We start from the raw sequence: 21,493 nt of genomic DNA on the forward strand, positions 1-21,493 counted from the left end.
ACAACACTGCTGTGATTGGGGATGACCAGGAGGTGTAGATGGAGAGTCGTCAGGAAGAGAGATGATAAGTTGAGATTTGGTGGTTGCTCCGATGGATGGAGGAGCGAGTTTTATTTGCAGTGTAAACAGTCGGTACAAGAGTATGTTAAAAGAGCATTATATTACAATACTTATGATATTGTTCCGAGGTCCGAGCTCGGTGGAACAGAATGTGGTACGGAGCGACTGACACAAAGCTTACGAGATAAAGATTGTTACAAATAGGTATTTAGACTGACCAACTCATAAACTATGACCCGCTAATTATATGCATGAATATTCGGTAAATTCCGAGTCATTGCTGATGAAATTTCCGATTGAGAAATCTGCAGCCCTCCGCATTATTGCACTTCGAACGTTTCGAACCCATCGAAGAATGTCACGCCTGTATGTGACTGTAGATGAGACGATTGTGCGATAGTTTAAATGACTTGGTAATTCTTACACTGTCGAAATAATGCTGACAAGGCCTGAAGTCATTGAACATATATCAAGTCTTGCTTTCTCTCGTCCAGCGCCCCTTCAACTATGGACGAATGTGCCAACACTGTTGAACCTTACAGTAATATAGTATGTTTATAGTTTTATACATAATGTAAAAGTAATAAATTAGAAGACCAGAATCTGAAAAAATATTTTTAAAAGGGTAGAGGTAATTGATGTTGAAACCAATGACCTCAAATTGTATATTATATTGACAATTATCTCATTTAAAAATATTACTTCTCTGATTAATTCAACATTTTTTTTCGTTTAGTATCGCCGTCTAACAAAAGTGGACTTACATTTTACTTCAAAGTGAATGACCTGCCCATATTCATGAAAGGCTCCAATTGGATTCCAGCTAATGTCCTCCCAGAATTAGGATACAAGAGAGAAACAGGTTTAAATATTATTTTATTACTATTTATCTTATTGATACCCCGCACTGTAAATTAAATGACTCAGGTGCACTGGTATATTTTATATTTGTCTTTTTTACACAACAATGTTGTCATATAACTTATAATCGATGAAGCGCGGAAAGGACTAGACATCAATGGCGTAGTGGGGCCGGACGACGTTGTGTTTGCCAAAAATTCACTGGCTAATTGGAACTATCGATGACTGCTATTAATTATGCTTGATGAACCAAAGTAAAAAATGATAATTTTGAATAGGAACAGATGGAGAAATGAAAGGAAGTAGGACCTGCCCTGATGATAATGTTATGATAAGGTCTGATTTTTCTGACAGCAAGGCACCGGGGTAGTGTTTAATAAAATAGTGTCCGGTCACTAGTTTTAAACATCCTAATATTAATTGTCCCCATTTCCCATCTGCCACTTTTTCTAAAGTACATGTTTTAATATTTCGACTGATACGTACCGTACCGTACATTGATAATCGATAGACAGAAAAATCTAAATGACGGGATGCTAATAACCTGATCACTGCCAGAGCTGAGTTAACTCGTCAAAGCATGTATGTCACGTCAGGCCATGGACGAGTTAAGTCGTGCGTTCTTGTAAATGTCATAACTTCTGAATAGACTGTTTGTGTATATTTCCAAACATTTTTTATCATTTTAGTGTGAAAATATTCACGATAAACTCGAGAAACATGCTGATTTGATAGGTGTTAACAAATATTTATCATTCTGTTCCTATTTCATTTTTTTTAAGAGATTTATTTTAATTCTAAAAAAAGCTGGCCTACTAAAAATTGGCTGGCAGTGATAAGGTTAATTATCACTTAGAAATTGAACTGACCACTGGAATTGAAAAATTATAGCGACATAATTTTCTTTATTCAGGTCAATGACATTAATATGGACGAAGCATCTGGGAAAAAAAATGACACTCACCTTTTTGTCGGGTCTGCGGAATGGGATAATCTATTCTAACGCCATTACAATAAAGGTGATATTGCTATAAATTCCCGATGCTTTTTGTCGGGTCTGTCGAATGATTCGGTTCGGACGGGTTCGCTCAAATGAACATTGACACTAGGAACACTGTTCTAACGCCATTACAATAAATGTGATATTGCTATAAATTCCCGATGTGTGATATCGCATAATGGAAATTGCGTGACGTCTACCTATACATGTGCGAATATCGCTATGCGCGAATTTACTTGCTAGCTACTGTATTGAATGCGTTGTCCATTAATAATGTCATTAATGCAGGTGATTCAAAACTATTGCACGTAATATAATATTGATATAACAGTCTGGATAACTGCTTGAGTGCTGCTCCCACTGCAAGGCACTATACTAGAATCATCATATCTAAGCTACGATTGTATGTATAGTGCTGTCGTCAGTGTCGACTACAGAGGGGGTTGTGGGAATAGATTTATACCTGAAAGTGCAGGTGGGTCCATAATTCCTCAGATCACTGTTATAACGTCCATAACCATGATATAGTGGTAAGGCTATAATAGTACTCTTTTTTTTTAATTTGTATTTTATCTTCAGCTTGAATGATATTGTTAAAATTATTTCAAAACAGTTGACAACCTATTGGAATCGGCAAAGAATGTTCACATGAATATGTTACGAGTCTGGGGCGGTGGCGTTTACGAATCTGACTATTTCTACGAGAAGTGTGACGAACTGGGTATTCTCATTTGGCAAGATCTCATGTTTGCGTGTAGCATGTACCCAGTCGATACGCCATACTTAAGGTAAGTGATCCAATAATTAGACCGTATATACATTTATACTTAAAATTGAGAAATTGTGCCTAAGACTCTGAAAATGAAGCTGGAAAAGGGGTTAATACTGTTAACAAAGAATTAGGACTCTAATTACAGGGAGTCTTATGATTTAACCTCGATTATCAGGACAAATTAGGGATGAAGGTAGTATAGATAATCGTAAGAATAGTAAAAAATCTATTTTACTTCCATAAAAACTCTTTATAATAGTATTTAGGTTACAATATGTAAGTTGTACGTAAAACATTTCACCGTGGCACAGTTCGCCGTGAGCTTTCTTATCGGAAAGAAATGATCGTATACTATACAATCTCCAATTTTATTAGATTCAATGAATTGTTGTTTTAATTTAATAAAACGCATTTTTTTTTGTAGTACTTATTTCACTTTTAATCAATAAATTAGGAGCGGTTTCGTCCGCCTCAGAGTGACATTTTTTTGAGTTGAAAATGTCCCTCTGAGGCGGACGAAACCGGTCCTAATTTATTGATGAAAAGTGGAATAAGTACTACAAAAAAAAATTGCGTTTTATTAAATTAAACCAACAATACAATGCAGTTCCACCATGAATTGACCGTTAACAAAATAAAAGATTCAATGAAGATGAATGTTAGATGAACATTAATTCGATTTTCATAGCTGATTTTGGCAAAATTCATGAATTCAACAATGAAAACCTAACCTAACCTAACCTAACAAATAATCCAGTATATCGGCAATTTTTTAAATTTGTTTGCTGCTGGCTTCCTGTAAAGTGCAAACCGACAAGAACCGTGTTTTATTTAGACATGAATTTTATGTCAGTACTATAAAACGACCCAAAGAGGTTGGACAGTTTATACAGCCATATATTCCGGCAAACTGCATATGTACAAGTTTCCGGACACGGATTTTTAAAATATTCACTTTTATACTGACATAATTATATTAAATTGTACCTCTCTGTAATTTATATGAAACTGTTCAAAAATAAATCCGGATAAATGAAAATCTGGGTAATCGAGGTCAAGATAACCGAAGTTCCACTGCATTGGATTTGACTGCCTATTCATGTACAGTCATGATACAGTCTGTCCCTTCACAGGCAGTTATAAACTACATTAATTGTACGAGGGTGGGTCAATAATTCCTTAGAAAAAAGCATTAAAACAGTTTTTATTTTTGTATTTTTTTTTTATTTCTCAACATAATCTCCTTGGAGCTCAATACACTTGGTTAGACGTTTCTCAATTTTTTTTAAACCGTCAGAAAAATAAGTTTTCGGAAGGTCCTCAAAATAAGCATTTGTCCGATCGATGACTTCTTCATTTGAAAAAAAACGTTGTCCACTTAGCCATTTTTTTAAGTTTGGGAAAAGGAAAAAGTCACTGGGGGCTAAATCTGGCGAATACGGTGGGTGGTCGACCAATTCGAACTTCAATTCTTCAATTTTAGCCATTGATCGTAAACATGTGTGAACACGGGCATTGTCCTGATGAAAGAGGATTTTTTTCCTGTTTAAATGAGGCCGTTTTTCTTCAATTTTGTTTTTTAGCTGGTCCAATAAAGATGCATAATAATCCCCTGTTATTGTTTTTCCTTTTTCCAAATAGTCAACGAAAATAATTCCACGTGCATCCCAAAATACAGTAGCCATAACCTTACCAGCTGATTTTACGGTTTTCGCCTTCTTTGGACATGGTTCGCCTTTCGCAATCCACTGCTTTGACTGTTCTTTCGTCTCGGGAGTATAGTGGTGTATCCATGTTTCATCTACAGTCACAAAGCGACGAAAAAATTCATCCGGATTGCGTTGCATGAGCGACAACAGGGCTTTAGAGGCCACCACCCTATTGCGTTTATTGTCGACTGTGAGCAAACGCGGCACCCAATTGCAGAAATTTTTTTCATGCCCAATTTGTCATGTAAAATAGAAATGACACTACCTTTTGAGATCCCTGTAACCTCAATTATCTCACTCAACTTTAATCTTCGGTCACTTAACACCATATCGTGGATTTTATTGATCATTCCTGGTGTAGTCACCTCTACAGGACGTCCTGAGCGTGGTTCATCCTTTGTTGATGTACGACCACGTTTAAATTCATTTAACCAGTTATAAATAGTTGCAAGTGAAGGAGCAGATATGCCGTGAACTAAATCCAACTCATTTTTTATTTCGTTTGCTGTTAACCCTTTTATATTAAAATGTTTAATAACAGCTCTAAACTCAATTTTCTCCATTTTCCATTTTTCCATTTTCCACAAGCAAATTTTTTTTTTAAATGTACGAGAAACACACAACAACCCGACCAATCTGATTGAAACTTCGCAGCATACTGAATCGGTAGTGCCGGTGCATGAAAACAAACCGCTTACAGTACTAGTCGCGCCACCTGTCGGCTTTTCTAAGGACTTATTGACCCACCCTCGTATTATGTTATGAATGCTTTAGTCTAGTAAAAGTCGAACATGCTAATGAAATTATTTTAACATTTAAAACCAAGCCTTCTGTAATTAAATTTAAATAACAGTTTGACATCTAATGTAGTCATTGTGTTCGATGTACAATTGATTGGACTAAAAACTAATCAGCACCATCTGCAATTTGTATTACTAATTCAATGAAAATAAATAAGTATGATTGACAAAGTTCATGTCTATTAATAATAAATTAAAATCACCATCTTCGCTTTTAAGCAGAGTATATGGGGCTCCACAGAGTGGGGGTTATATTATTCATTAGACCATATCCGATCCTAATAAGATCAAATGGGCCTCCGCAGAGTGGAGGTTTGTATTAATAGATTTTGTTTTCACGAGAAATGATTGTCAGCCACTAGCTCAACCTATTAGGTCCATACTCTGACTCATACACAAATTGAAAAACTATAAATTTGTTTACTTGCCAGACTCAGGATTCGAATCTGGGACCCACGGCGCTATAGCCGCGCGGCCAATGTGGATGAGCAAAATTTAGTGTGCACTATTTATGAGGGATCTGAATAACAGCCATTCAACATCTTATTCACGCATTATTTATGTATTTTTTACAGTTCTGTTGTAACTGAAGTGGAACAAGTTGTGAGAAGACTCCAGCATCATGCAAGTTTGGCATTGTGGGCGGGTAATAATGAAAATGAGATCGCCCTGAGAGGAAATTGGTATAGCACCAGCGGAAATTTCTCTCATTACAAAGACGAGTACATCAAACTCTACGTCACAACAATAAGACCAGTCGTTGAACGGAACGATGTCACGAGAACTTACGTTGTGTCCAGCCCCAGCAACGGATTACAATCTGAAAAGGAAGACTACGTCGCATCAAATCCTGGAGATCCTCATTTCGGTGACACGCATTACTACAATTACTTCGCAGATTTGTGGTCTATGGATACATATCCGAAGACAAGGTTTTGCTCCGAATACGGATTCCAATCTTTGCCTTCAATAGATACATTTTCAACAGCGACAAACCTGTCTTCCAATCTACAGCTAGATAGCGAGTTTACGAATCACAGGGAACATAGTCCAGTGAATAATTACAATAATATTGGATTCCAGATTAAGAAACAGTTTGATCTGCCTGATAAGGAAGACGATGATTACTTCGAACAATTTATATTCTACAGTCAGGTAAATAATTCGGCATTGTGATGGCAAATGGTTAAAACTGCTGCTCACACAATTCTACGGGAGAGCAAAAACAAAGTTTTTAAATCAGTCTGACAAGAGTTAGTTTATAAGATATTTTGAAGTATTTTATATCAAAATAAGCAGAAGCATGCCAACACAAACCTCAAATCATTTCCAAAAAAAATTGAAGTTTTTTTATCTTGCATTTTAAGCAGATATATTTTTTTGCCATATCAACTTTTTTTCACATTCGGTCAGATGCAGATATCTTTTAATGTTACTTTGAGACCAATAAAGTTACAGCTCTAATATTTTGCCACATCAAAGATTGTACATATTATTGAAGTAAACTCAAACTAAAAAAGTGAAAAAACAGCAGTTACAACCGTCTGCCTTCACAATACTGAATTATAATGAGGTGCTGAGGTGATGAGTGCACTGGTGACTAAGTCGAATAAATCAACTTCAAAGTTAGATATGGAATTGTAAATTCTACATCAAAATAGTGAGATGTCATTTTCAAACAATAATTCCATGAAAAGATATTGATAATTCTTAAAAGAGGACAAATGCAAAAACATTCAAATTATAATTATTCGGTTGCTATAAAAATAATATTAACATTTTATACACCGTCTCCATGAGATATACTCCAATTTTGGAAATAAAATGATTAATACAGTCGAACTCGGTTATTACAAGGAAGATGGGACCGACTGAATTTGCTCGTTATAAGCATTCCACGTTATATCGTTATATAACATTTTTCGCGCCACGTTCTATTTAAGCATAGAACATAAAAAATCTGAAAACCATCGTAAAAATCCCCGAAACATGCATGGTATTCATAAACTACTAAAGAAGTTGTTTATTGTAATGAAGTTCTGAGCCGCCGGCGCTGGTAGGTACCTGCTGACTTTACAAAGCTTGGATTTTTTACATGCAATTTCAACCATATGCGTGGATACTTTTTCAATGTTGTCGGCGAAAACACCAATTAGGTACTTAGACACTTAACTAGTGTCATAAACGTAATCCGATCCCGACGGCATCCTGCCCGGTCGGATTTTATTGCTTTGGATCGAAAATGTTGTTTTTAAACGATCGACACACTAACAGTTTTGCTCAGTATACCCGAGAAGTAGCTCGTAATAAATGTGAATAAATGTATGGAGAAAATTATAAACGAATGTTTTCTCATTACATCCGAGATCTCGCTATTTCCGTGATCGTAATAACCAAGTTCAACTGTATATCTTTTCATATAAGGCATGTTTAAATCTTATTGCCTTAATATGACGTGTGTATCAGTGGCAAACGGTGTAGGTAGGTTGTTGAGATTCAACATAAATAGTGCACACTAATCTTTTTCAGTCAATTGTATTTGTTTTCGAAGAACTAAGACTACAATGTGTAGATAGTGTTTTTTATTTTTTAAATTCAATTAAACCCTGTCTAATCCAAGCCAATCGTCAAAAAATTATGCCATTAAACCTGACATAATTTTAGATATTTTATAGATACAAGAACATTCTTTATCGATTATGGTTTTGTCTAGGCAGGGCTTAATAAATTTAATAAAACTCACCAATACCATCTGTAATATGTATTCTTAATTCAAATAAAACAAATAAGTATCACTGAAAAAGTGTGCACTATTTTGTTAGATCGCCCATAGCATTCCTAAACTATTTTGGTTTGGGTCACGCTGGGTTTAATTGAATTTTAAAAACTAACTGCAAATTGTATTCTTAATTCAATGATAACAGATAAGTATGACTGACAAAGCTTAGTGTGCACTATTTATATTGAATCTAAACAACCTAACTCTCTTCGCCGGTGGTATGTCTCTACTACTCCCTAACTTCTTTTTTAAATTACATGTAACTTATATTTATTTATTTATTTATTTAAGAATACAAAACATTGTGGACATAACAAATCTAAATTCAAGACGTACACAACATGAGATTTACATTATAAGTCAAACATTACCCTCACAAGAGAGAAGAGAATATAGAAAAAGAAATATATATATAATAACAAAAAAAAAAATATATATAATCAAAACATACTTAAGTATAATTTAATACAGAAAAATATAATTTTTGAGAATGGAAAATATACAATTTTATACAGAAAAATACAGTTTCAAAAATAAAATGCAAAGTACATCATTGAAAATGTCTATGTCTTTAGGGAGCGCATTTACTAGTCTTGCACCCCTCGCTAATGGTGCCTGATAGGCTTGACGCGAGGAAACGGTTCCAATCCAGAATAAATCATGACTGCGACCACGTAGGTAATTGACAGGCGCATGGAAATTCAAATTCATTAGGACACCGGGATTGGAAACCATCCCTCGCGATAACAGGCAAAAGTGTTTCAACAGCAGAAGAGACCGACGAGATTCAAGAGAGTGAAAAGTAAGCATGCCTTGTAGAAAGGCAGTCGGAAAATAATCATCTGACGAATTATCGAAAGGAAAATAGTTAAATGTTTTAAAATAAAGACATCGAAGAAATTTCTTCTGGACGCGTTCTAAAATAAGCTTATAGGAAACCTCATAAGGACACCAGATAATCGACCCATATTCAAGAATGCTACGCACTAATGAGACGTAGAGTGTACGTAATACATTAGGATTCTTGAATGGTTTGGATTGTCGCATGATGAATCCTAGAAGCTTACTCGCACGTAGAGCCGTGGAAGTTATATGCGAGTGAAAGGATAATGAAGAATCAAAAATTATCCCAAGATCTTTCGCCTCAGATTGACGTTTTAAAGAATTTTTTGACATAATATAATTGTATTTAATCGGAGTTCTTGACCTAGAAAAAGTAATACAAATATTCAAACTTAGCACCCAAAGATATCCCATATACTTACCTATATATATTTTAGATTATTCAAGCGGTGGCAATGAAAACGGAGACCGAAAACTACAGGCAGAGTCGTAGCGATTGGCAAACGATGGGGGCACTCTATTGGCAGTTGAATGATGTTTGGCAAGCGCCATCTTGGTCTGGAATCGGTATGCTTTTGTTTACCAAATTTAATACTATAAACGTACCACATTTCCAGCAATGAGAGCACTGCTACTATTAGTAGAACAACTTAACCTTTCAATTGTGCAGATTGCGATTTCTTCTACTACTAATTTAATTATTGCTACTATTATTATTTCTGACTGCACTTACATGAAGCCTATTGCATGGTTTTTTTCTCACTAGATGTCGCTCTAACTACGTCATATAGTTTGTCAAAAATATCAAACTTCACGCTTATGTGATACCTACTATCACTTCCCTCCATTTTGGTAAGAGAATTTCTCAACTGTCACTTTGTGTTTTGTTTTCTTTTTTATCGTCTGTATTTGGGATGAAGGTGGATAATTAAGGCACCGGAATTGTGATGGAAGCGGCGAGTTTATTTACGTTTATTATACTATATGGTTACATTTTTTTTTAATTTAATTCTACGGCGGGCGAAATGTACGCGTTCGCGATTTTGCTGCTTGTCGCGATCTCCGCGCCATCTTGAAAAAATCATTCCCAACGGTTTTTTTTCTTGGGCGACGTTGCATATCTCCAACGGTCAAAGACAATGTTGCCGGCCGACTTTTAACATTATTTATTTTCGTAATCAGCGCTTTATTATTTGTTGGCTTTGATACCAATTCGGGCGTCTCCAGATACACAAAGACATCCCCAAATGGGGACCATACGGGGGTGTCACACTACCTATGTTTATACTACATACTAATGCCTTTGGGTTTCACATTTTTTCATAGTATTAATAGTATTAAAACATTGCTTCATAGTATTAAACAAATACATTATTTCATAGTATTAAAAAGGATAAAAAACACACTAAATGTTGTAATAGAATAAGTACTTATATCAGAATAAGAATCAAGCTCAAACTAGTACATCAACTAAGGCCTTCGAAGGTCAGTACACTCTTAGTTCCTGAACTCCTAACATTTATTATGCTATGAGTGAGAGTGCTGCATTTATCTTCTGCTAACTTCTCTATCTAAATGCTCTAACTTCTGCTATCTTCGAGTACAACCCGGTATACAGTTTTCGTAAGTGTTTTTTTTTCACTAAGGAATACTTTGTCATAGTAAATGTAGTATGAATATAGATAGTTACAGTCCCATAAACAATTTAATTATTATCCTTTATTACTTATTATGGCTGTGAGTGTACAAATAGTCATGTTTCGTATTAAAACAAATGAGTGTGCATGACTAAACTGAAACTTTTTGTTTTGATCTCCATTCTCGAACAAGTATATTATTATTAGTACCAGGCAGGGCCATAGTAAGGTCTTTTGACACCCAGGGAAAGGGGTAGATTTTACGCCGCCAAAACCCCACCAAAACACTAAAAACGTAATTCCTGAAAATAATTCCTAACCAAAAGACCTAAAACCTTGCTACGGCCCTGAAACGCAACACAGTCAAGATCACCATGACCGGTCTGGCTAGTGGTTTTTATTAAAAACTTTTCAACAAAAAGCAATTCCTAATCTCATTCCTAACTCATTTGAATCATTTCAACTAAATATATAGAATTGATATGTTCATGCTAAAATTTCCCATAAGTCACAAAAACTTAAATAGTTACCTATCCATAGAATAATACATCCATGCTTTCGGCCCTTGAACATCGGTAGGGTAGAAACAATCACGGCTGCTATTTGTCCATTTCGAAAGTTTCGCTTTTATAAGTTAAGTAGGTAACTGAAGTTTGTTAAAATTTTTAATTTATCATTTACAACAATTCAATGACCGAGTTTTCTTAAAATTCCTGGCATTATTTTGGTTTCGCCTATGCTTCTGCAGCGCCTCGGCGCCCAGGGCGATCGCTCTATTCGCCAGCCCCTAGATATGGCCCTGGTATCAGGCATAATAAATTGCGTAATATATATGTTAATCAGTTTTTTTGAAAATTGGAATGTAAACTGCCACCTAGTAAAAAACTTTCTGACAAATTTAATAACTATTTTATATTGCCATCTATTAATACTAACATAAACTAATACTTTTCTAATAAATTTGATTTTGGTTTGTTTCTACAATAATAGTTTTCTTCTATATTAATGAAGAAAAATCATGTAGATAAAAATTGTTATTCCCCTAATGGCCGGAATAGCACAATTGGTAGCAATCAAAATAGTAAGCCATGATTGTTATCCATCACAAATTGGCACGATTCACTCTCCCGGAGATTTTAATGTACCACTAGTAATGTATCGTTAATTATTAAATTTTCATACTAATCATGCAACCCTGAAATAATGTTTTATTTTAGAGTTCGGAGGCAGGTGGAAAATGCTACATTTCTATGCAAAAGACTTCTTCAGCCCCGTTCTAATTTCTCCAAGACTTTATCCGACTGATGACATCGGAATATACGTGATAAACGATAAGTTTACTCCTATATTGAATGCAACAGCAATCATTGAAACATTCAAATGGAACAGCTTGACTCCTGTAGACACAGTTAGGAAGATTGTGAACGTTAAGGGATCGATCGCTGACAAATTGGACTTGAATATTGTATTACCTTCGAGTGAAGAGAGAAAGAATTACTTTTACCGGTTCAGTCTGAAGGATGAGAGATCACAGCACATCAGCCCATATAATTATATTTTCCCGGTGCATCTAAAGAATATTCTTGGATATAAACAGCCCAATATTGAGGTAAAACTTTTCAACGTACTTTTATATACAGTCGAGCTCGGTTATTACGATCACGGATATAGCGAGATCTCGGATGTAACAAGGAAACATTCGTTCACATTTTAGTTTATGATTTTCTCCATACATTTATTCACTTTTATAACGAGCTCCTTATCGGATATACCGAGCTAAAATATTATCAAAAATATTTTTAAAACTGTTAATGTGTCGATGGATAGAATGCCGCCGGAGTCGGATTACATTTACGATACTAGTTAAGTGTCTAAGTACCTACCTAATTGGTCGTTTCGCTGAAAATATTGAAAAAAGTATCCACGCATATGGTTGAAATTCCATGTACATAATCCAAGGTTTGTAAAGTCAGTAGGTACCTACCAGTGTTCATTACAATAAACAACTTTTTTTGTAGTTTATGAATGCCATGCTTGTTTCGGGGAAAAATTATAATTGTGTATTTTTGTTTGAATTGCGACTTTTTGTGATGTGACCGCTCATTTAAAAATACCTATTCTCTGATATAACGAGTAACGCTTATAACGAGCAAATTCAGTCGGTCCCATCTTCCTCGTAATAACCAAGTTCGACTGTATTTTAAAAAAGCACTGAGATAAATTTAGCAGAAATACATTTTTTTTTGCAGCTTGAATTTCTGGAAGAAACCAATCTGGTGCGTGACGTTGTAGTGAAAACAGATGGCGTAGCTCTGTTCATATGGCTGGAGCTGAATTCATCAGTTGGATGGTTCTCGGATAACGGATTCATCCTTACAGAACCGTCAAAAACAATTAAGTTGTACACAACAGAAAAAGTTTCAATTGAAACACTCAAGAAACTGGTGACTGTGAAAGTTTTAAAGATAAAAGCTGGACAGTAATAGTATGTATGTATTAAAACCTACCTGCCTTAATAATTTCTTTAAATCGGTATAATTATGTGATGGGCTGAGGATTAAACGAGTACAAGTGATGTATAATGAAAAAAATATTTAATTCTGTATTCACCACATAAAAATTATTCAATAGGAATATTAACAGCAGTAATGTTTGCAATCCGAGTTGCTCGACACTCCCCACTATTTTCCCATCCCCACTACCTCTACTCAATCGTAATTTACTGCGGATTAAAGGGGTACAAGTAACATAAATGAGTAATATATAGAATTAGGAGCAGTACATACCTATTTACGCGTGAAACGGGATTCAAACATGTAACTGCTTTGTAAAAAGAGTTACAACTGTTGTACATAATAATAACATTGATTATATTCCATGGATTCATGTGTAGTAACTATTTTTATAACAACATAACCCATTAACCAATTCAAATATTTTGGAGAGACTATTCATCTTTGAAACATTAAGAACATGAGCATTAAAGAATATCAATATTTTTTCTTAGAATAGTCCTAAAGTATCATTTGAGAAAAGGACTTCACTTATGGAATGTTGAACACTTCGAAACAGTTTCATATAGAATTTACAATTGCATAAATTTAGCTTTGAAATTGATATTTTCAAATTAATCTCCAGTTCACTTGTATTCATTCAATCCTCAATCCGTTAAGGCTATACTTCAGCTGGGGCACGGTCTAAAACGATCGTGACTACGCGACGCGCAGATTATGCAAATGACTTAAGAATTAATTCCCCCCTCGACTTTCGCTCTCCGATTGCCAGCCAGTCCGGAATTTCGTCGCACCTATAGTTGAAAATTATTTGCCGTTTCACTGAAGTACCATCTTAATAATAAAAGCTTTGTAACTAGAGAAACTAATAAATGACAGTGATTTCTCCATACAGAATGATTGTAAATAATGAGTTAGATCCATGTAATAAGTGGAATACATTGTATATTTATCTTCACCAAATAAAACTATTTACGTGTGATGGCAACATTGCCATAACAAGTGGCAAAATATCTACTTCTGTAGTTGTGTGTCACTGGTTCGAATCCCGCATCTATTGTATGTGTAGTATATGTGTCAAAAATACTATAATTTGGTTTTTCTATAAATTATTGTAATAATATATAAAATGATTTTTTTATAAATAGATGTCATTGACAATTATTTTCGACTCTCAATTAATAACACATACATAGACCCCTCCAAATCATACCACACCACAACACACCCAGTTTTAATCGTTCGTACACCATAAGGTCCGACATTTGGATGTAAAGCATCACTAATTTTATTGTTTATGCCTCAGAGCAGCTGCCCAAGACTGAGGTTGCCATGCACTTAAGTGTGCTTTGACTGAATTTTCATGACATTAGTTTAAGAGTAACCACAGAAGAGAGGAGCACTAGAATTGACAAAAAATAACATTTCAATTATTGATAACTCGCAAAAGCTGCTGCCAGCACATAAAAAAAGGACTCATAATTTGACATCAAAAGTGGGATACGCTAGTAAAATCTATGAGCCCATTACATAGTCACATTTATGTAAATAAGTGGGCTTATGCGTTTTGTAGCTGATTTTCAGGAGCACAACAAGTAATGCAAAATGAGTCAAACAAGACGGCTCCTTTAGTGACGAAATTTAAACAAAAGTGACATCTGTCAAACAAATAGGTTCCGATTATCTAGGCACCGACCAAAAAAAGCTATTGAAATGAATAACATGTATTTAGTATGTACACATGAGATTTGTGAATAATGAAATTGAAGAGCGTGTTGCCATTAATAAAAATAATGCTTGGAACACACTTTCTGTGGTATGTGCATTTATTCAAATAAACTACCAATAAAGCAACCATTAAATTATTTAATGATTATCTTCTCTTCTCCTTCACCCATGTTCGCCCCTTAGTTGGAACAAGACACCACACAACGCCTCTAAAAATTGATTGCTTGCCAGTCTTCTTGCATCTTCCCATGTCATGCTAGCATCCCATAGCTCCACCGTATACACTCTATGGGTAGTATTTAGTGACCTTCCAGAATAATGGAATCCGGTTTAATGTTTTCATCAACTTTTACAGTATTTAATTTTTATTGTGCATTTTTCATATTATTATTACTAATGCATGTGAATTAAAATTTGTACACAAAATCAAAAATACACACACACACAATAGTAAGGATCCTTTTAAACGTCAGTTCTGTTGTCCATTCAGTCGAGGTTTCCGTTTTGGTCCATTCAATTTTGAAACGGCAGTGTATTTAGACAATCAGTTGTCCGTTCAGTCGAGGTTTCAGTTGCCAGGTCAGTTCGGAATCGGCGGTGTACATTTACGTATTTTTTATCCACTAAAAATGAATTTTATTTTTATAATTACTTTCTAAACATATTAGTTGGTCTAATGCAGAACCTATATTTAAAGAAATTATAATATTTCAATTCAAATTAGAAAAGTAGTATTAAAAATATGGCAGCATACTAATTTACACGTCAATTTAACTGGCAACTCTAAAAACGGATAGAAAATCCATCCTGTCTCGTCTTCGTTTTGGTTTCAGTCAGCTGCTTTAGTTTTGCATTTGTGTTGACACATATCAAACGTCGTAAAGTCCACTGAATGTCAAACTGAGAAAAATGCAGTTTTATCATATCTTGTAATACAAATGGTTGTTACATGTGAGATATTGTAAGATAATTGAATCTAATACCCACGATGGCTACAATGAAGTCCTGAAGGTATTCCTTCAGTGCAACATTAATGAAAAATGTTTTTATTTTGGACTTTAGCAGTTTAGATAAAATACAGGTGGACTTTATGAGTTTTGATAAATTTTCAGTTGGACTTTAAGCGGTTTGAAAAAACTTTGCATGGACTTAATGCAGTTCGATATGTATCCGGGCGGCCATTTTTATTATTTTTAACAGGACGTATCCAGGAGTATGTTTATTGGCATTATCAATAAAAACAAAACAAGTTTATTTATTATCGAACTTAGGTAAGTGGTTTATGTCACAAATAGTAAATTGGTAGAAAATTTAAAGTAAAATACGTTTTCGAATGCTGTCGTCGTAATGGCCACTGAAACATGTGTCATAATTTTCCTAATGGTCAAAATATTAATAAAAAAGTCAAGTCTTTTGAGGCACAAATAAAAAATCACGTATTATGTTTTATGAGATATGTATACCTATATTTTTAGATGGTTTGTGGTAAAATCTTTTTTTTCATGCTGCCACACTTCAACTATTCATAATTATTATGAATTGTTTGTTGCATTTTTATCGTGATCCTTGACTTAATAGGTAGGTGATAAAGTTTTTACCTACGTTATTGTATTAATTTACTGTTAAGTGAGAATTAACTGTATTCATTGTCAGTGTGTACTTGATAAGTGCGCATAGTCCCCAAAGATGCCGAAAGGCGAAAACCGGATCACAAAAAACGACTCAAATGAAATAGTAGAATACTTAAATCCATTAGAATTTAATTTATTTAATGTTGAATTGAGCGGAATCTTAAGTATTAGTAATTATTATAAAATATATTTAGGTAATAACCTAGTTCATTGAATAATAAAAGCAATATTACTCTTAATTTTAAGTACATAGACTTGATTAACTACATGGGTAAATTCGCATTGCTCCAATACGGCCCTGTCTCACAAGTTACAACATACTGTAACGTTAAAAACTGAACTCAGTATCAAGTAAACTCAAAAATTCTGTGTCTTGGCGGCACTTCTTCTTAGCTTCGGTGCTCGACCTCTTTCTGGCTTTGTCTGGATCCACAAAATCCACTTCTACATCCATTTTATGTAATAATTGTTTAGAAATTAAGGAAAATGATAGGTGCCGTCGTTCACCTTTAGCTTGAAAGTAGAAGAATGGCGGCCATGACAGGGCGCTAGCTTGTCAGTGATTGGTCCGTAGGGACATTATGGGGTTAGATAAAATACGCTTGTGGACTTTTTAGGTGGTTTGAAAAAATATTGATCTTTCGAAACGTGATTTCATACGTAAACAGTGGACTTTTGGGGGTTTGCAGTATACCATAAGGTGCAGATTATACTCTATTAAACGTATATCAAAAGTCATTTTTTTCAATATGCGGACTTTACGGCGTTTGATATCCATCAACACATTTACACGTCAGTTTAACGGAAAACTCGACGGAAACAGAGACTGATTGGATAGCAAAACTGATAGTTTAAATGCACTTTAACAATGGCGGCCAAAAGCAATAATACCATGTTATTTATTGTTTTATTAAACTATCAATTATTATGCATAGAGTTAGGAATTAGTTGGTTTTATAATATATGACATTCTTGCATCCGGCCCTTAGTCTTTTAAAGAGGTACCTAGCATGTTTAGAATGCCTTAGTTAGATTGATTTATATATTCCAGTGTAGGAAAATTGTTTTCCAAGTATAATTAATGTTTTACCTCACGCAGGACCTTAAGTTGGCGTCAATGGTTAACACGATCTGATTTCTGTATGCTTTCATATTAGGGAGAAATAAATAAGAAGCCATAAATTATTAACGGTTCAACATTATTTATTGAATTGTTAAAACGATTATAATATACAAAACTTAAAGGTGCAATATTTAAAGACACTAAACAAAATATTTTTTTTGTCATGCAAAATTTCTTAATAGACAATAATTTAAATCAACATGAAATAATAATATTCTATACTAAACACTATGTTAATAAACAAATAATTTTGTAAGACCTGGAATAGATGTCATTGTTTTTTTGACATCTTTAATAATGCTGATAGTTTATGGTTCGACAGTTTTATTATTTTACATGCGAAAAATAATTTTCAATGTCTAAATAAATGCTTACAAATTGTGTAAAATTGCCGATAAATACCGCACAGTATTATATACATCTATAATTTTGTTTCGACAAGCAAGAAAATTTCAATGAAATTATTGCGGTTACCATTTTCTGTCAGGGAGACATTTTTTTTATAAACCTTTCTTCTTCTTATTGTGCCATCCCCTAGCGGAGGTCGGCCACCTTCAAGGCGATCTTATCTTTGTCGTCTGCTACCCGGAACAGTTCGGTGAAGCTGCACTCGTACCAATCACGGAGGTTCTTAAGCCACGAAATGCGGCACCGTCCTCTGCTACGCTACCCATTGATCTTTCCTTGAATGACGAGTTGGGGAATGCTGTATTTTTGTCCTCTCATAATGTGGCCGAGGTATTGTAGTTCCCTGGTTTTGATACTACGTAGAACTTCTCGGTCCTTCCCCATTCGATTGAGAACTTCAACATTTGTCACCCGGTCAGTCCAAGGAATTTTGAGGATGCATCTAAATTAATACGTCCCTATTCAATAAACCTTTATTGAATATAAAATGTTCAAATTCTAATGGATTTAAGTTTTGTACTATTCCATTTGAGTCATTTTTTGCGACCCGGGTTCCGCCTTTCAATACCATTTTACACTTCTTGAATGTAGTATTTATTGATTATTATTTAATGATCTATTATTGGGCTTTGACGATATATACGCCTATTGATTGTGTTATTAATGATAGGGATTTTTTTACAAACACTTCAACTATTCATAATTTGTTTGTTATATTTTAATTGCGATCCTTGACTTGATATGTAGGTGATAAAGTTTTTACCTACTTTATTGTATTAATTTATTATATAAGTTAGAATTAATTATATTCGTTGTCATTGTGTATTTATCTATTGGTGAGTGCACATTGTGCCTGAAGATGCCGAAAGGCGAAACCCGGGTTGCAAAAAACGACTCAAATGAAATAGTATAAAATTTAAATCCATTAGAATTTAAATTCAAATTCCATCAAGTACCTTCGGTCGATAGTATTAATATTATAATATGTTCAATTCAAAGATTGAAACATGGTTATCATTATTATATAAATAGACCTTGCCTTGCCTGCTTTCCACGTTTGCAATTGACTGTGTGACAGGATTAGGAAAGGCATTGAGAAATAAACACAATTAGTACTCTCATTGTGTAAACATTGTGTGCATGTCCTAGTGTACAGTTCACTGCAAAGGAATGATGAAAAATGAACTTTTCGAAATACTTGTTAGGAGTATATAAACTTGTTTATTCAGTAACATTCATCAGTGACAGCGCGAAAAGGCATCTTCACTCGAACATACATGTGACATAGGTCATTCAAGATTCTGTCACTGTACCATCCCCAATCCAGCTGACATACTGTGCAGTATATCAACTTAATCATGCTTCATTTGTTTAGTAAATGAATTCAAATGTCGTAATAGAAATATATATTGTAAAAAACTTCTATGTAGTCTAAATTCTTAATAAAGCTACATAGTTTTAAGTTGTTTTTTGGAATCAATAATATCACAAATGAGTACAGCAGTATACGGCAATTTACCACAATTTGTAATAACACGGATGAATGATAGATTGGTATTTACTTCATTTCACGTCATAATTTCACAGGCTATAACATAAAAAACATACCATCATTACATAATAATAACCAATCTATATACTAAAATGTATAATATATATATATATCGCAAATATGCATAAGCCACTGGTAATAGCATCCTACATTCTATGTTAATTTAAAATAAATCACAGTGTTAGTAAAAATTTTAACATGAATAGCATTTTTATAAAATTTCAAAATCTGTCTACATTTGTATTAATTTTTCGAAAATACGTTGCATAGCAAGTAACTAAGACACACTTTACGACCTTTCGTTACACCAAACAAACAGGAAACTAGAAGAATGATTAATTTAACAGGGTATAGGACGACTGGACACCATGACAACTGGTCGATGGGACAACTATACTAAACTAAACAAGGGCATCTAAGTGACGCATAGATGAATGAAATGCAGGAAGAAATACATGTTAACAATAAACTGTCTATCTGTATGTCTTTGCAACAACCATAAACCTCGTTTTATTATAGATGGGTATTAGTTATTCCTATTTAATTGCTGGTTCAAGTTAATTTCTTCACATATTTCGGTACTATGATGGCACACGGTTATAATTATCATTTCGCTCGCACATCACTTCTACGGCATTGCGTGCAAGCAAGCTTCTAGGATTCGTCATGAGACAAGCCAAGTCATTCAAGAATCCAACTGTTTTACGTACACTCTATGTGTCGTTAGTACGGAGTATTCTTGAGTATGGCTCCATCATCTGGAGTCTTTTCGTGTCGAATTTCTTGTCGAGTATTTTCCGACTAACTTTCTTCAAGGCATGCTCGCCTTTCATTCTCTTGAAGCTCGTAGGTCACTTCTGCTCTTAAAGCATTTTTCCCTGCTCTCACGTGGTATCATTTTCAATCCCGATATTCTAGAAAATTTAAATTTTTACACACCCGTCAATTACATGCGTGGTCGCAGCCATGACCTATTTTGGGTGAAAGCTGTTTCCTCATGTCAGGCTCACCAGGCACCAATAGCGGTTGGTCAATGCACTCCCTAGAGATGTAGATATTTTTGGCGATCCATTATATATTCTGTTTTTTAAATTCTATTTTATTGTTTAATTTGTACTTTTTGAATCATTGGTGTTTTCTTAAATTTTATTTCTTTTGTATAAAACTATTTTTGCTTTCTTTTTTTCCTCCACTTTGTTTTTTCTGATTTTCCTAACTGATTACTTGTAATTTTTATTCTAAATGTCATGTTGTGAACGTCCTGAATTAATAATTTGTTATGTACTCAACGTGTCTTTTTCAAATAAATAAATAAATAACTGCAGTTTTTTCACTATTTAAGCTTTTTTCCATAATATATTCCAAAAAAACATTCTTTAATATGGAAAAATATTAGAGCTGCAATTTTATTGGTCACAAATTAATGTTAAAAAATATCTGCATCTGACCAAATGTAAAAAAAAAATTGATACGGCAAAAAGGTATGTCTGCTTAAAATGCAAGATAACAATAAAACTTCAATCTTTTTAAAATAAATGATTAAAATTTTGTGTTGTGATGCTAATTCCGTTTATTTTGATATAAAATATTTAAAAATATCTTATAAACTAACTTATCAGACTGATTTCAAAACGTTGTTTTGGCTCTCCTGTAAAATTGTTAAAACAGCAGTTATAACCGTTTGCCATCACAGTACCGATTTCATTCATCTGTTGCGGTGCTCAGATGTCTGTCGTCCGGTTGTTCCGCAACCAATCGATGGAACCAAGTAATCCCATTCCCATTCAACCAGATCTGGATGGATTATTAATTTAGAAAACAAAATAAATCGCCTTCTTTAAAAATATTCACGATCATGTATCGTGCAGTTAATTTAATGCGTTTGGCACTGCAATTAAATATAAATATAACAAATAATGGATACATATTGTTAAAAAATATATTTTTCATCGACATTAAAACCTCAAATATTCACCATAAGTGACTATTATTTCCAGTCACAAATGGTTACATATGCATATTTTGACACTTTAAGGTTTCGGTATAGGTACATTATAAATATTTTTATTCAATGTAT

The 21,493-nt window shown here is 34.1% G+C and overlaps 1 protein-coding gene across 2 annotated transcripts in view; it reads left to right on the forward strand.

The window, feature by feature from the left end:
• The window catches only part of beta-Man (beta-mannosidase), a 43,824-nt gene that overhangs the window by 11,716 nt on the left and 10,615 nt on the right, over positions 1 to 21,493 (forward strand). The window contains exons 7-12 of one of the 2 annotated variants that reach the window (XM_085948179.1): positions 797 to 922; positions 2,535 to 2,709; positions 5,778 to 6,357; positions 9,262 to 9,391; positions 11,679 to 12,070; positions 12,711 to 12,950. In XM_085948179.1, the coding sequence (XP_085804305.1) occupies positions 797 to 922; positions 2,535 to 2,709; positions 5,778 to 6,357; positions 9,262 to 9,391; positions 11,679 to 12,070; positions 12,711 to 12,944 (1,637 nt within the window). In that variant the 3' untranslated portion in view covers positions 12,945 to 12,950. Of the gene's footprint in view, positions 1 to 796; positions 923 to 2,534; positions 2,710 to 5,777; positions 6,358 to 9,261; positions 9,392 to 11,678; positions 12,071 to 12,710; positions 13,068 to 21,493 lie in introns of those variants that run through there. The other variant, XM_085948178.1, reaches the window with a different exon arrangement.

This window comes from Rhyacophila brunnea, unplaced genomic scaffold (assembly GCF_057557595.1).
Source record: "Rhyacophila brunnea isolate RB1 unplaced genomic scaffold, BYU_Rbru_1.0 scaffold_20, whole genome shotgun sequence".
Taxonomy (NCBI): domain Eukaryota; kingdom Metazoa; phylum Arthropoda; class Insecta; order Trichoptera; family Rhyacophilidae; genus Rhyacophila; species Rhyacophila brunnea.